The sequence below is a fragment of the Pithys albifrons genome, chromosome 10 (genome assembly GCF_047495875.1).
Source record: "Pithys albifrons albifrons isolate INPA30051 chromosome 10, PitAlb_v1, whole genome shotgun sequence".
NCBI lineage: Eukaryota > Metazoa > Chordata > Aves > Passeriformes > Thamnophilidae > Pithys > Pithys albifrons.
The window spans coordinates 23585786-23601135 of NC_092467.1; the positions used below are offsets into that span (position 1 = coordinate 23585786).

The 15350-nt window shown below is 54.4% G+C and overlaps 2 protein-coding genes, 1 long non-coding RNA gene and 7 other non-coding genes across 11 annotated transcripts; 7 read left to right on the forward strand and 3 right to left on the reverse strand.

The window, feature by feature from the left end:
- Nucleotides 1-151: 151 nt before the first annotated feature.
- On the forward strand, nucleotides 152-2043 carry LOC139676350 (uncharacterized). Of its 2 annotated transcripts, none has more exons than XR_011698643.1 (3): nucleotides 152-267; nucleotides 1268-1408; nucleotides 1533-2043. It is a non-coding gene; the product is annotated as an uncharacterized lncRNA (long non-coding RNA). The 2 variants fall into 2 exon arrangements; XR_011698642.1 differs by having other exon boundaries at nucleotides 1278-1408.
- Nucleotides 371-485, reverse strand: LOC139676689 (U5 spliceosomal RNA). Its single transcript, XR_011698697.1, has one exon. It is a non-coding gene; the product is annotated as a U5 spliceosomal RNA (small nuclear RNA).
- Nucleotides 2025-2139, reverse strand: LOC139676688 (U5 spliceosomal RNA). The gene has a single exon (XR_011698696.1). It is a non-coding gene; the product is annotated as a U5 spliceosomal RNA (small nuclear RNA).
- Nucleotides 2140-3061: 922 nt separating this feature from the next.
- RPS8 (ribosomal protein S8) lies at nucleotides 3062-8003 on the forward strand. Its single transcript, XM_071565476.1, has 6 exons — nucleotides 3062-3137; nucleotides 3989-4095; nucleotides 4476-4575; nucleotides 5896-6071; nucleotides 7023-7152; nucleotides 7845-8003. Exons 1-6 carry the CDS (start codon nucleotides 3134-3136, stop codon nucleotides 7952-7954), a joined length of 627 nt encoding a protein of 208 aa, XP_071421577.1. The 5' UTR covers nucleotides 3062-3133; the 3' UTR covers nucleotides 7955-8003.
- LOC139676695 (small nucleolar RNA SNORD55/SNORD39) lies at nucleotides 3841-3925 on the forward strand. Its single transcript, XR_011698703.1, has one exon. It is a non-coding gene; the product is annotated as a small nucleolar RNA SNORD55/SNORD39 (small nucleolar RNA).
- Nucleotides 4277-4380, forward strand: LOC139676698 (small nucleolar RNA SNORD46). The gene has a single exon (XR_011698706.1). It is a non-coding gene; the product is annotated as a small nucleolar RNA SNORD46 (small nucleolar RNA).
- Nucleotides 6311-6383, forward strand: LOC139676697 (small nucleolar RNA SNORD38). The gene has a single exon (XR_011698705.1). It is a non-coding gene; the product is annotated as a small nucleolar RNA SNORD38 (small nucleolar RNA).
- LOC139676696 (small nucleolar RNA SNORD38) lies at nucleotides 7571-7642 on the forward strand. The gene has a single exon (XR_011698704.1). It is a non-coding gene; the product is annotated as a small nucleolar RNA SNORD38 (small nucleolar RNA).
- Nucleotides 8004-8545: 542 nt separating the features above from the next.
- On the forward strand, nucleotides 8546-8675 carry LOC139676705 (small nucleolar RNA SNORA35). Its single transcript, XR_011698713.1, has one exon. It is a non-coding gene; the product is annotated as a small nucleolar RNA SNORA35 (small nucleolar RNA).
- Nucleotides 8676-12432: 3757 nt separating this feature from the next.
- LOC139676335 (leucine-rich repeat and transmembrane domain-containing protein 1-like) lies at nucleotides 12433-14736 on the reverse strand. The gene is made up of 2 exons (XM_071565186.1): nucleotides 14700-14736; nucleotides 12433-14389 (listed from the first exon to the last, which is right to left on the reverse strand). The coding sequence occupies exons 1-2, from the start codon at nucleotides 14716-14718 to the stop codon at nucleotides 13179-13181; spliced, it is 1230 nt and encodes a 409-aa protein (XP_071421287.1). The 5' UTR covers nucleotides 14719-14736; the 3' UTR covers nucleotides 12433-13178.
- Nucleotides 14737-15350: the final 614 nt, after the last annotated feature.

Below are 15350 nucleotides of genomic sequence, written 5' to 3' on the forward strand. Positions count from 1 at the left end.
GGTTTAAACCCCGCGCGCCGGCGTGCCGCGGAGGCTGCCGGGAGCCGCCGCGGGACTACATCTCCCGGCAGGCCCCGCGCCTACCCGCCTACAGTCCGCGGCACGGGAAGGCGCGGGACCTGCCGGGAGATGTAGTCCCGTGGTGTGAGCTGCACTGCGGCTGCCGGGGGATGAAGGCCGGAGCGACCCGCCCCGCTGCGTGAAGGCCACAGTCGGGAGCGCCGGGGCCGACACCGCTACTGTCGGTCCGGAAGGCGAGCGTGGCAGGTACGGGGGCAGGGAGGAAAAAAATTAGTGGATGGTGTTTAGTAACTACCGAACCAGCTATTCCTCTTTGGATGAACTCTGTTTTTTTCACTGTAATAGGGATAGCTCCACCGAAATGGAGCCTCAAAAAATTATTCGACACTCGTACTTGTTCCTCTCCACGGAAATCTTTAGTAAAAGGCGAAAGATTTATACGATCTGAAGAGAAACCAGAGTATACCCCTACCACCCATCCCCGAGTATCCCCATGCCTTTTCCATACCCCAGAGGTCAGGGTGATGCTCCGCGCCCGGGCCCAGCCCGGCCCAGCCCAGCCCAGCCCAGCCCGGCCTGGCCCGGCCCGGCCCCGCAGGGCGGACACGCCAAGCGGCCCAGACAGCCCCGACGGGGCAGCGGCCTCAGAACTGGACACCGGCGGGGCCGCGGGGCACCCTGGGTATGCAAATCAGCCCCGGTGACGGAGCGGGGCGGGCTCGGCCCCGGCGGGGCTCGCCGGGCTGTGTGTGGTTCAACCCTCGTTGAGCCCCTCGCTCGCTGCCCGTGCCCCGCGGAAACGGGAAAAGTGAGAAACTCGCGGATTGAAACATAAGTAGTTAAAATAATTAAAATTAAATAAGAGATAAAAATTGTAAGGAAAATGAAATAGAATCGTGGAACTGTTTGGATTGGAAGGGACCTTACTGATCACCTCATTCCCATCTGTGTGCCATGGGCAGGGACACCTTCCACTTGACCAGGTTGCTCCAAGCCCCATCCCCAACTTGGCTTTGAACACTTCCAGGGTTGGGGCATCCACAGCTCTTCTGGGCAACCTGTTCCTACGTTTCACTACCCTCACAGCAAAGAATTGCTCCCTAATATCTAATCTAAATCTACTATCTTTTAGTTTAAAACTGTTTCCTCTTGTCCCGTCACTGTGTGCCTTGGTAAATAATAATTCTCGCTCTTTTTTATTAACCCCCTTAAAGTACTGGAAGGCCTCAATAAGGTCTCTCTGGAGTCTTTTCCAGGCTCAACAACCCCAGTTCTCTCAGACTGTCCTCACCGGGGAGGGACTCCAGCCTTCTGAGCATCTTTGTGGCCTTATCTGGGCTTGCTCTTTCCTATGCTGAGGACCCCAGAGCTGGATGCAGCACTCCAGGTGGGTCTCACCAAGGCAGAGTAGAGGGGCAGAATCACCTCCCTCGATCTGCTGCCCAGGATGCTGTTGGATTTCTGGCTACAACTGTGTACTGTTGGCTCATGTCTAGCTTTTCCTCCACGAGAACCCCCAGGTCCTTCACTGCAGGGCTGCTCTCAAGTTCTCCAACCTGTGTTCTCCAGTTCTTTTCATGTCAGTGATTGCCCCGACGATGAGACAGCATCTTGCACTTAGACTTGTGGAACTTCATGAGGTTCTTGGGGGCCCAAGTTTGTCCAGATGCTCCTCGATGGCATCCTGTCCTCCAGGTGTGTCGCCCGCACCACTCACCCTGCAAACTGGCTGAGGGTGCACTCGATACCGGGGTGTGTCATCGATAATGGTATTAAAAGGGCCCCGGTGTCTACACACAGACCCGAGGAACAGTGCTCGCTACCGGAGCGTAACCTCGACATTGAGCCATTGGTAGGCACCTTTCTGGTTGCTCCCGCGCGTATCAAAGCTGCTTCAACCCGGGTAACATGTATTCTTCCAGGGAAACTCTTTTCTTACTAAAATGAAACAGAGTCTCGGCTGTACTTGTCGTTTTTCATCTATTTTTAACCAGTTTATGGATAGCTCCATCGAAATGGAGCCTCAAAAAATTATTCGACACTCGTACTTGTTCCTCTCCACGGAAATCTTTAGTAAAAGGCGAAAGATTTATACGATCTGAAGAGAAACCAGAGTATGCCCCACGTTTCTCTCGCCCAACTACCCACCCCCGGCTGTTCCTCTCGCGGACATGGCGACCCCCGCTTTGCTCTTCCATCTCCCCGACCCCTCACCCCCCGCCCCGCACACGGGTCCAACCCCGCGCTCGGAGCGGCGGTTCCGGCGAAGCGGCGACGAAAATCGCCACCGTGTCCGCGCCGCCCGCGCGGTGCACTCTGGGCACGGAAATAAATCTGAATACTAATGAATATGCTAATGAGCTCGCAATACCAGCCTCACTGCCGGCCCACTGTGCATACAAATGACTAGAATATTAATTAGGCGTACCCTAGTGAAGCCCCCGTGGCAGTTAAATCCCTCCCTGACATCCGATCCCGTCAGATCTCGGAAGCTCAGCAGGGTCAGCCCCAGATTAGTACTTGGATAGGAGACCTCCTGGGAAATGCCGGGTGCTGTAGGTTCTAGTCCTGAGAGCTTCACTGGCACTGTCCAAGCTCGCTCGGCCGTGGCAGATGAACCTCAGGACTTAAACGGTGGGGCCAGTTCTGCGCACGCTGAGCCTCACCTAAAATGCACTGCGCAGGCTGGAAGGGCACACGCACGTGGGGACAGCCCTTCCCAAATCTTCGTTCGCGAAGCCGAGCCACACACACAATGAAGCCCCAAGGCCCGAAGCCCGGTTGCGCTGCGGCTTCTGGTCCCGCGCGGCCCCGCCGCGGGATGCCGGGCCCTGGGTCCTGCCTGTAGCGTTCGCGGGTGACCCGCGGGGCAGGAAGGTCGCGCCTGCGACAGCCAGAGTCGGGACAGCGCCCGCGACCGCCAGAGTCGGGACAGCGCCCGCTCCGTGCGCGCTGGGCCCGCCCCGCCCGCCGCCTGCTCTCGGCGCCGACGCGTCGCCAGGCAACGGCGCGCCCCGCGCAGGCGGCGCGGTGACGTCACGCCTCGCGAGAACTCGCGCCGCCAAGCCGCCCCGCGAGTGCCGCCCCCGCCTCTTTGCGCCGGTGCCGCAGGATGGGTGAGTGGAGCGGGTCCGGCCCCGGCGCCATCCGCCGCCATCCGCCCCCCCCGCGCCGCTCGCGCCGCCACCCGTCCCCGCCACGCGGCAGCGCGGGCCGCCGCCCGCCTGCGCCCACCGCCATCGGGGGCGGCCGCGGCCGCGCCGAGCCGCTGGCAGGAGCAAGGGCAGGATGGCCGGGCCCAACATGGCGGCGGGTGGAGGAGGAGGGGGGTTCGGGCGGGCGCGTCTCGCCGTGCCTTGGGTTCCTGCGGAGCCCGAGCGCTGGGCTTGCTCCCGGTGCCTGCTGCAGGACACCCTGCGGATGAGGTGGGACAGCCTTCCAGGGGACCCAGCAGGAGGGGTGGGGTGAGGCGGCCTTGTGGAAGACAGGTGGTGGTTGGCGGGGGCTTGTGCCTCTGCGCCCTGAGGGAGGTTCCGTGCGCTGCAGACATGATCCCTACTGCGGACCCAGCAGGCTGAGTTGATTTGGGGTGTTTCAGCGAACAGATATGATGGGAGTCCCTTCCCGTAGCGGACATAATCACACCCTGCTGGTGGCACAGGGTGACTGCTGCAGTGTGCCTGGCAGCTCGGGATCGGGCACTTACCATAAAGTGCCCAGTGCATGAGGTAAGCTGGGAGACTGCTTCCCAAAGGGGACACAGGAAGGAGACTGTCACTTTGTGCAGCTCTGCAGAAAGGGGTGTGTTCGAGGCGGGCCTGAGTATCAATGATGAAGCTTCTCTAACTGCTGCATAAGGCCGAGTGCACTGTGCGGATACCAACCTTGGAGAACTGAGGACTCAGAGCTGTGCCCCGCTGCAGCCAGGTGGGCTCCTGCCACCCTCTGACCACCTGCTCTCATTCAGGTATCTCCAGGGACAACTGGCATAAGCGCCGCAAGACTGGGGGCAAGAGGAAGCCCTACCACAAGAAGAGGAAGTATGAGCTGGGGCGACCTCCTGCCAACACTAAGGTGAGTGGTTTGGGGAGAGGAGGTCAGAGTTGTATTACTAAACTCAGGTTGCTGGTTGTGTGATGTTAGAGGTTTAAACACCTCCTGTTTTGTGAGGGATCGAATTTCTGGTGTTGCTTTGAAAGATGGCACTTTCCCTTGTGCTAGTGGAAAGCAGAGAGAAGTTTTTGCAATAAGAGGCAATTGGAGTGATGAAACTTTCACCTTAGGTAGATGCATCAGACCGTTCTGGTCGTTTAGTGTGTCTGCCGATGCTGGGGCTTGTCATAGTTACACTGACCACATTGCCTTGGAGGTTAGGAATGTTCTGGGCTCCAGTGTGAGCCGTGCAGCATTCCAGAACCAACGGCAGGCACCCTGGTGTATGTTCCTGACTGTAGATTGGCCCACGCCGAATTCACACAGTGAGGGTTCGTGGCGGAAATAAGAAGTACCGAGCCCTTCGGTTGGATGTCGGCAACTTCTCCTGGGGATCAGAATGTAAGTACATCCTGAGTCTGATGCGTGGAAGGGAAAGCTGTGCTGGTCTTTGCAAGTCCAGTAGACTAGAGGGCTGATGATGCAAGTATAGATTCGTGGACTGGTATTGAGCATCCTGGGGCTTCCAGTGCTGGCTCTGAAGCAGCATGCATAGCGCTGCTCCCATGGCCTTGGGGGACTTGAATGTCTGCTACATTCACAGTGATGGGAGTGTTGTAATAACCTTGAGTGATGTGCTTGCTTTACCTTTTAATGGGGTACAGTGACTACAGAGGGGCAAAAAGCCCAAGTATGGGTAGTTCTTCATGAACATGGTTACTAAAAGTGAAATGATTCTATATGCAGAGAAAGCTGCTGAGGATGTTTGGGAGAAGGTCTGCCCCCAGGACAGTGTTAGATTAGTTTATTTCATGCTCCTGCTTTGCTAAGCAAAAATGGGAAACACAGAAGCAAGAGGGGAATCTGTTGTATTTTCCCAGAGCCAAGTGGGTTTTCTTTGATTTATAAACTGAAAACTATACCACTTGCACCTGGGCCAGTCAGTGCTACTGAGTATGATGGTAAAACAGCAATAAGTTAGTGACCAGCATGGTGTGAGTAAACAGGACACGCTTCCAGTCATCACTGAGCACTGTCTGTATGGTGAAAAGTGCCACTATAGTCAGTATTGCAGATGTGAAGAGCTGTGTCTTATCGTGCAGAATGAGGATGAGGTATGTGACTGAAGAGATAAACCCTGTCTTGTGCCTGGCATTTGCATATGTGGAGGGCTGTCCTCGGGGCAGGTGACTGCTAAATAATCAAATCTAGTAGCTAAGACTGCATGCTTCAGGTGGGTCTTGGAAGCATGAAAACACCAGCTTGCCCTCTAAATTTACTCATAAAACCTCACCCTATAAAAGTGGTTTCTGGTATGTGTTGCAGAGCAGTCCTGCTCAGTATGGCTTAATTTAGTAATTCTAGGAAGTGCATACAGCATTGAGCCCTGTGAACAGTGTTAGCTAGCACTTGCTGATGCATCTTGCAGTCTGTAAATTTGTTTTCTGGCATTACCTAGATGTGTTTGAGATGAGTTGCAGCAAGGCCACTGATCAGTTTTTCACATGGGAGGGATTCAGTTTCCAGGTATAGAGTTCTGTCCTAACAACAGAAAGTTTGACTGGTAAAAAATAGATGCATTTTGTAGTTAAAATTAATTCAGTGCCAAGCAAGTTGGGGAGACACTGGATGGGCTGGTAAGTGTGAGGTGTTTGGAAGGGTATATGTGAAATGCAGTTGTCTGATCCTTGTAGGTCTGAATTCATGCTCTTCTTTTGAAAGGCTGCACTCGCAAAACCAGAATCATCGATGTTGTCTACAACGCTTCCAACAATGAACTGGTGCGGACAAAGACCCTGGTGAAGAACTGCATCGTGCTCATTGACAGCACCCCGTACAGGCAGTGGTATGAAGCCCACTATGCTTTGCCCCTGGGACGCAAGAAGGGCGCCAAACTGGTATGTCTGGGATGGCAGAGCAGCGTGTCTTCCTTGCCAGAGGCATTTATCCATCCTGAATGGACAGTGCCTGCCAGAATAGGGGTGGGTGCGCAGCAGTGATGACATCGGTTTTCTGGGCTGTGTTCCCATGGGTCCCCAGGATAGGTCTGGCTCTGTTAATGGAGTGCTCAGTACCAGGAGCTATCTGAGGCACTGCACCCGTTGGTACACAAGGATCTGCCTGTCGACCTCTTTGTCTTCTAATGATGATACTTTTGTCCAGTTCTGCTACTGAAGGGAGAGCGATGACATTTTATGATGCTGAGGAAGACTTTGCAGGTCGGGTTCTTGTAGTGAGGGCGATGGCTTTGGCGAGGAGCTTGTGGATTACTAACTGAACTGCAGTGTGTTTTTAAATGTCTTGGAACTATCCAGAGCCATAAATTTGTTAAAGATCCAAACCTCAGACTGCTGGAAGGTACTTCAACACCCATGTGTAGCATTCAGGTTTAGGTTGTCTCCTTGTGTTAAAAGCAAAGCACTTTTCATTTGAGTGCTGTGTAGTGCAGAAGCAGGGAGAGAGCTTGGAACCAGTCTGCCTGGACTTGCACCAGACCCAGGTGCTCTGCTCTCATTACGTCTGCCGAAGGAAAGAGGGTTTTTTTGGAGGAGAGTTAAAGCACCAAGGAAACCTTTCCAGTTTTATTTGCCTGAGAGCAGCCTTCCCTAGGGCACTGTGTTCTTTTGTCATCAGTGACTCTGGTTAGCAGCATTGCATTTTGTGGTCTCAAAAGTGAAACACCACCTGATTATGTGAGGTTGCAGTATTTGTACCTCAGACAGGTAAGACTTGGGAAACAATACAGTGCTGAGAATACAAGGGTCTCCTTCATGTTAGTGGGAGCTACCTGTGCTAGTGGAAGGTGGCCATTTGTTTAACTTCTTGTTTTGCTTATGGTCTTGTTGTAGACGCCTGAAGAGGAGGAAATACTGAACAAGAAGCGTTCAAAGAAGATCCAGAAAAAGTACGATGAGCGAAAGAAGCATGCCAAGATAGCAAATATTCTTGAGGAGCAGTTCCAGCAAGGAAAGCTACTTGGTAAGTCCCTGGCAGCATTAACGTGTGTGGGGATTAAGGAGTCAGGGCACAAATACAGTGGCAGAACAAATCTTATTCTTATTTTTTGACCATTTAAAGTTCTGCTTACTGTGATAAAGTTAACTGCAGTGAAGTGTTTTCCATGTCTGCAGGAGTGTCTTCTGGGTCCTAAATGTAACTTGTTTTTTTGTCTTCTCTGGAGATACTCCACTTGTGGCAGGGTGGGGAAATCTGCTTCTGGACCTTGAATTACTACATGTCCCAGACAGGTTCCTGAAGCTGATTATTCCTGGTTGACGTTTGAGAAAAAAATGGGGCTCAAGACTTGCAAAATAAGCAAGTGTCTCTCAAAAGCATCCTGCAGTCACTAACAGTGTTGATGTTTCAAGCCTTGGCAAATAGTTGAGTGTTCTGAAGTCTTCTGGTGATGAAACCTTTGTCCAGTTCTGCTACTGAACCTGAGCGATGACAGTTTGAAGATCTGAGGAGGACTTCATTAGGGACTCTGCAGCAGGGCAGGTTCCAGAGCACGGTACCTCAGAGGTGCTGAACCGGCATGTAAATGGTGACCCGGTTACTGATGAGTAGCTCATCCACGCTGTTGCAGAGAGGCTGCATGCAGTGTTTGTTCATGGGTGTGTACACTGGGGGGGTGAATTGCTAAACTTTAACTGCATGGCTTCTCCTTGCAGCCTGCATTGCCTCCAGACCTGGACAGTGTGGCCGAGCCGATGGCTACGTGTTGGAAGGCAAGGAATTGGAGTTCTACCTGAGGAAGATCAAGGCCAGAAAAGGCAAATGAATAAAAACTCTTGTGCTGAGAGAACGAATAAAACCAAGAGTCTACTACAGTAGTGGGTTGTGTGCTCATTTTTAAGTGCAGGGTGCCTGTAAAATGTGAAAGAAGATGGATCTCCTGTAATCCCTGAGTACTTCAGTGTCTTCAGGCAAAACTTGACCCTGCATGTTCTCAACTAAAATATCTCCCTGGTTTTAGGACAGTGATGGTAAAGATTTTTTCAGACTTGGCTGAAATGGATAATGTCCAGTAGTGGAAACCAGCAGGCAGTAGGAAGGGGCAAGTGTCCACCCTGAATTATGAGTTCTGTCTTCAGGGAGCTCTGGTGTCTGGCTGGGTGCACATTCCCCATTCCTGTGCTATGTGAGGTCAGCATGTGCTGTGGTTGGGGTGTTGGAGGGATGTTGGACAAAGGGGCTGCTAAGTCTTTCTGAAACCTTGGTTTTGAAAACAGCTTCTGCAGCTGCTAACTCCTGCCTCTGCTTTCCACATGAGATGTGCTCCCATGCTCTGGTTTGGGCCAGCAGCCTCTTATGCTGTTGTGTTGCTGCCTGGTTGTACAGTTGCCTGCACAGTCCAGTGTCTTAAATGTGACTGCACTGCTCAGTGACCAGCTGGTCTTTCCCTGACCTTCTTGGTCTCATTCCAGTGCAAAATCAATTCCTTCTAGCAGAAGGGCCAGGCTCACATCATGGTCTGTCCCTTTCGAAAGCTGGATACAAACTCCAGCGTTCCGTCCTGTCATTTGGGGTGGAATTGGAAAGCGATGGTAAACAAAAGCTTCTGTGGATGTGTGGTGCAGGTGATGTCAAGTCCTTGGGGCTGCTGTCGTTCAGGAAAGCCAGCACAGTGGATCTCTGCAAATAGTTGCCAAGTGCTTTGTGCAGGTGTTGGGGTGAAATCAGGAGCCCATTTGGAGAGCTGGTCCTGTGCAGTTGGCAGACCAGGCTCAGACTCCTTGTGCCTGCCAGGTGGACACACTGCACACTTCACCCTGTTTCTATATCTTTAAAAAATCCTTGTTTATCCATAGGATCACCCTGGTGTTAGGCTGCCTGCAGCCCCAGCCCCAGAGTTTTAGCTCTGAACTGAAGCAGGTGGCCTGTGATCATCTTGACCCAAGCACAACTATGGTGAGACCCAGGTCTCTAGTGCCTAAAAATGCAACTGCCCCACAAATAGCTTGGGTTTGTGTTTTTTTGAAGTCTTTTGCTGTGGTGCTGAGCCCCAGCTGCTGTGTGTGACAGCAGGAGGTGCTAGTAGGCTCAGGTGACCTGGGCAATGTGGGTTCATGCTGCCTTGTCAGGGAGTCAAGGATGAGGCTGTGCCAGGTCTAGGGACACACCAACCACGTTGGAGAATGGCACCTGTTCCCAATGGCCTCAGCAGCACGTTGTGATGTGGATGTATGTTGGCACTGCCTCACAAGTTGGGTATGTGCTCGTGGGATCTGCAGACAGTGCTGTGCCAACTGGGTGCCACTGGCTGTGCTTCAGGAGTCCTGGCACTGGGACCTGGGCTGGGCAGGATGTTTGCACAAGCACATTCCTTCTCCATAGTAATCCAGCATAAACTTTCCCTGCTCTCCAGCAACGCCTGCTTTCCAGAGAGGTGGAGTGGAGGCGATAAGGGGATTTGGCAGGAATACATCATGGCTGCTTCCTCCAAATGTGTTTCTTCTCTGCTCCATACAGTGCAGACAGGATTCAGGCTGTTTCTGGGGAACTTAGTACAGATGGAGAACCGGGGCTCACAGATCAAATGCAAACTTGTGTCAGAGCAGGAGCTGTAAAAGTCTCCCCTAATGAGTAGGATTATGGCTCATCAATGCACACACGGCTTACAAAGTTACTGCTGTGAGAAACAGCTGCCAAGGGCAACAGCCCATGGGAATGAGAGCGGTGCCTAAGGCCTGCCTGAGCTGTGCTGGAAGTGTGACATGGAAACAGAATAGTGGCAGTTGGCTCCCAAGGTGGCACAGGCTGTGGGACTTCATGTGGCTTGGCTGTGGGATGCATAGCTTCTGGTCTGGCATTGGCACCCCTGTGGATGACTGAACAGGGTTGGGGGGCAGTGGCAAACCTGCCATGTGCTGAGCCAGGAGGGGGTGGACAGGTGCTGAGGTTAAGGACAGCTTTGGCCTGGCTGGACTTAGAAGGTCCCAAAGGACCTTACCCCGCTTCTACAGATAGGTGCAGGGTCTGAATTTTAAAAAGCTACTTTCATGAGCAACCAGCAGCATAACCCACATGAGGTCACAAGTACTGCTCCTTGCTGTTGAGTGGCTCTCTCAGCTTCATGCATTATTAACTCTCGGGTATTTTCACAGGACATGGCCCAACCCAGAAAATTACCATGTTACACTTAACAGGTCCAGCAGTGACCTGGAGGGCAGTGGAGAAAAAGCAGGGCTTGTTTGTTGGCGGGATTTGAGCTTTCTAAAGGAAGGGAGGCTTTCAGGAAAGGGAACTTTTTAACATTCTTAGTGGGGAAACATGGATCTGTGTGCAAGGATCCTACAGGGACTGAAAACACATTCTTGGCCCATTCTTGGACATTTTTCTGGCTGTATCACCTGGTCTAATATTGTCACAACCATCACCCATGTTGGTCCTTGGGGTGTCCCCTTTTTGCCCAAGAAGAACGTGTGGACCCTTCAGCAAAATCCAAATTCACCCACTTTTCTGATAAACATCATGTCCCTGCTATTTCACTAAGCACAGTGTACAGCACCACAAAGACAATAAACTTGTACAGCAGCTTATAGATGCTGCCTTTTAGAGAAAGAGCAGCTTGGGGAAACCTCCACAACAGGAGTTTGTGACTTTCAGTGTGTAGGAAATGGTCATCATGGCTCAGCTCTGCACCTTGCAGGAAGAGTTTGTCACTGCTTGCTGGCTGAACTGAAGGGAACTGGGGTTCCCGCCTCCATCTGGGCTGTAGGGCCTGTGGACACAGACTCTCCCATGTGAGGCACTATGGCTCATCAGCGGGATTGCCCTACTCTTTCCATGCCTACTGCAGCCTCCTCCTGGTCCCTGCCTGCATCTCCCCACCCCACTAATGCCTCTTGCCCATAAATAACCCTGTATGGACCTGTGCGGCTGAGCCCTCGCCATGATGGGCTGGGTCTGTTACAGACAGGGAACTGGGAATTCCAGGTTGGTCACACCTCCCTGCCACGGATCACAGAGATTTGGGTGGGGGCTGCAGACACTGGAGCTGGGACTGGCCAAAACCTAGTGGGGTGGTTTGGATCACTGCCCTCTGCAGCAGTGGCAGCTGAATTTAGGCTTCATGAGAAGGAGAGGAAGGATGGGGTGTTGCATCATTCCCAGCAGACCTGGGAATGGGATAACTGGGCTACATGGGCAGGGAGGGCACCAGGGAGGGCTGTGGGATATTTCTGGAGAACAGGCAAAAAATGTGGCTGATGCTGCCTCAATCCAGCCCAAGTCCATGTCTGCAGCCATGGGCTCTGCTGCAGCCCTTCGGAACAGCTGCTGATGGTGCCTGTCCTGCCTCTGTACCATGGCAGCTCCATGTCCCTGGTGGGATTTAAGGATGGCATGAGCTGGTGTACAGTGGCATGCCCTTGCTGTACTACCTGGTGGGGGGTGATGGAGATATATTAAAAGCTGGCATCAGGATGCTTTCCCAGAGTCAGGAGGGAGTTGAAAAGAAGAAATTCCATCAGGATATAAAACAGTGGGAAATACCCATGAGTGACAGTAGACATGCAGGGAAATCAGCCCATCCTCATCCCCAACCCATACTGGGGCTGGGATTGAGCTCTGCCTGGGACCTGTGGTTCGTCCCACCATGGGCTGTTGGAAGCCACACTGTGCTCCGCAGGAAACGCCACTTCCTTTGCCGGCTGGAGCACTGCATCCTGCCCTGCCCAGCTCCCTCCCTTCCTGCCTGGGCACCAGGCCCAGGACGGCTCCAGAGCAGACAGGGTGACAGTTGGAGCTTTCAGCCTAGAAAATATTCCCCTGGGCAGGGGGAGCAGGGCTCAAGGGTGCCTGTACCACTCCCCAGAGAAGGGCTGGAGCACCCATGAGTGAGACTTGCCAGGTGTACTGGTGCTGGGGGGTAATTTACAGCACCCTCAGCCTTTGCCCTGTTCCCAGGAACTCCACAAATCCCTGCCCTGTTCAGGAACCACGGTGTTTACAGCAGGCTGACACCTTCCCTATTCAGGCTGTAAATCCTGGTGCAAGGCAGAGGCTCCACTGGCCCTCAGCTGGTGGCCAGCTCTGTTCCACCAAGCCACCGAAGCAGCTCCAGGGATACTGGGTGGGATGCACTGGGGCATTAACCAGGGCATGGGAGGAGAGATGGAGTAGGAGTGAAGCCCACCATTCCTGCACTTCCAACATCACAATGATTTGCTCCCCACAACCCTAAACCACACAGACACAGGAATGGAGCCACACTGCCAGAAGTAAAATGATTTATTTCTTAATGAGAGCTGGATTCTACAGGACTGGGCAGCACATTGGGCAGAGGAAGCTGCAAGGGGCCCTCTCATGCCTCCTGGTGTGTGTGTGCCCCTCACACACCTCACATCTGTGCGCAGTCCCTGCACACACTTGTGCACACACACTTGTGCTTGCAGCAGTACACATGCACTGGCTGTTTCAAGTCCCCATGCCATGGTGGGATGTGGTGTGGGCAGCAGGCAAGGCCACCCCAGGCTCCTGCTGCCAAGCCCAGAGTGGCCTGTCCATATATGACAGCCCCTGCAGACCACACAGGCAGGGCCAGCCCCATTTCATGTCCCTAGACCCTGTTCTCTGCAGACTGGGGAGCAGCAGGTTCATGCCAGATGCCATCTGGCTTCAGCAAGAGAGGATGGAGGCTCTTGTCAGTGGTTCTGGCACAAACAGCATTGTCACCTGCTCCCCAAAAACACCTCCACCTCCTTTCTATGTCCTTCCTTGGGCATTGACAGCCTACATGTTCCCAGATACCACCACCCTACAGCAGGGTCCCTAGGGCCCAAAGCACCCTCACACTCCCTGACCAGCTGCAGCACATGGCAAAGCGGTGGGTGCACATGGTAGTGCTGGGGAAGGGATGGGTATTTGGGGGTGCAGCTTTGCAAACAGCCTGTGTAAGCCACAGCAGGACAGCTCATGCCTCTTCTGCTCTGATGGTTTTCACTCCTGCCCAGCCCCTGCCATCTTGCTGGTGTGTTCCAGACACAGCCCAAGTTCTGGCATCAGTGCAGGTCGATGGTCTCATACTCCAGGTTGTCTGAGTCCTCCAGCTCAATGCCAGGTACCAGATTGTAATAGTTGCTTGACTGACTCATGTAGATCTTTTCCCTGTCAGCAGAGTCCTTCAGGACTTCGCTCACACTCACAGTGTCCACCTCTGGCTCGCTGTCCCCCAGCTCCTCTGCCCTTGGTGCTGAGATGTCCAGTTGCCCTTCATGGGGTGGCACCTGGGAACTGCTGGGGGATCCCCCTTGAATCTCTACCTCCTCATAGAGGTCTCTGCCACTCTCCGCTGGATGTGTGAAGGGCTGGAGCAGGACAGGTCTCCCCAGCAGCACCTTTTTCTCAGTCTCAGAGGGAGCAGCAGGCATCTCATAGGGGGTGTAGTGGTGGGACTCTGCAGACACTGACACATTGCCCCTCTCTGCTGTGGCCCGGTGGCTCTGGGACCTGTTCTGAAGGCTGTAATTGGTCTTTTTCTTCTGCCTGCAGAAGTACCAAGTAATGCTGGTGAGGACAAGGAGAGGGGGCAAGCAGATGAAAAGGGCAGTGAGGCTGTGTGAGCGGCACAGCTCATCCTGGGAGATGCTGTGGAGGCCCATACCATGGTACCGCTCTGGTGTGTGGCAGATAACGTCATCAGCCAGGCTGGGCCAGCCTGCCAGGTTGGTGAGCAAAGCGCAGCTGCAGTCCCAGCTGTTGTTGGAAAGCTGAAGCTGGAGCAGAGATGGCTTCAGGAGGCTGGCAGGAAGGAAGGTCAGGGCATTGAACCCCAGGTAGATCTCCTGGACCTGTGATGATGCTTTCAGGAACGACCTCGGTAGCTCCTGGAGCTGGTTGCTATCCAGATAAAGGACCCTCAAATTAGGGGCATCTTCCAGAAAGCTTCCAGGGAGACTTTCCAACAGGTTGTGACTTAAGTGCAAGATCTCCAAGGCAGGAGGGACTCTCTGTGCATTGCTGATAGCTGTGATACCACAGTGTGAGAGGTAGAGTTCTCGCAGCCCCTGCACCCCCACCAGTGCACCCCAGTCCAGGTGAGTGATGTTGGAGCTGGTGAAGTTGAGGCAGCAGCTCTCAGGAAGCGGAGCCTCCCGGAACGCTTGGAAGTCCATGGGTTTTGAGCAGCTGCAGTTTGGCGATGCTAAGTCTAGAGCAAGGCCAGCAGTGAGCAGGAGGCTGCCCCAGAGGGACAGGGTCCCGAGCCCGACGCCTGCAGGGAGAGCAGAGGAGACGATGACTCCTTGAGCAACCTGCCCTCCTTGCTCCAGCCCTCCCGGGGTGCGGGTGTGTGTGCGTGTTTGCACCATGCTTCCCCCCCTTCTCTCCAGGAAAGAGACTCGGTCCCCGCAGTCCCTCCCGGAGCCGTCTTCCAGTGCTACTGCTCCTCGCCAGCCTGGGACTGCCTCCCGCCCGACGTCCCGCTGCCACGGCCGGATGCCCGCGAGCAGCCACCGACCCTCAGGGCTGTGCCCGTTCCCCCGTTGCCCTGCATGTGCCCGCGGCGCCCTGCCTGGCCTCACCTTCCGCCGCACGCTCCATCCTCCGGGGCCGCTCCGTGTCCCGGCGCGCTCCCGCCGGGCGCGGCGCCGACTCCGCCTCGCCGGGGGTGGCCCCACGCATCCCAGCCCGGCCCCGCCGCCACCCCCCCCGGCCCGTCCCGGACCATCGTCGCCCTTCAGCTCCGTGTGACCCGTCCCCTCTCGTAGGGCCCTGCCAGCCGTGGACTCTTCAGCCGCACTGTGCAGCGGTACGTCCCAAACTGTTTAACTCGGGTCCCCTACAGCCAATCTACCCGATGCCGCTCCTTCCTCTGCCACTCCCTCACTCAAAACCACAACTCCCATCCCTTCATCATCTTTCCCCTCTTCATTCCCCAGAAACAATGTCCCTTCCCATCTTTCCCCTCCTCTCCAACTCTCTCTGTCCCCTCACAAGCCATGTGTCCCTTCAGCCCCCTCCGTACTCCATCATCCAGGCTCCTGGAGAGGGGCTGGGCTGGGTCTGTTGACTTACTCCCTGCTGGGATTGGGAGAGGGCTCTGCCCGACTGGTCCTCACATCCATGCATGGTGTAACTCCCAGCCCCGCTGGGGAGAGGATGCGGCGTAGACATCCTTGGGGATGTGGATCACAGGGGACAGCTGCTCTCTCCATCACTGGACCCCTTACAAC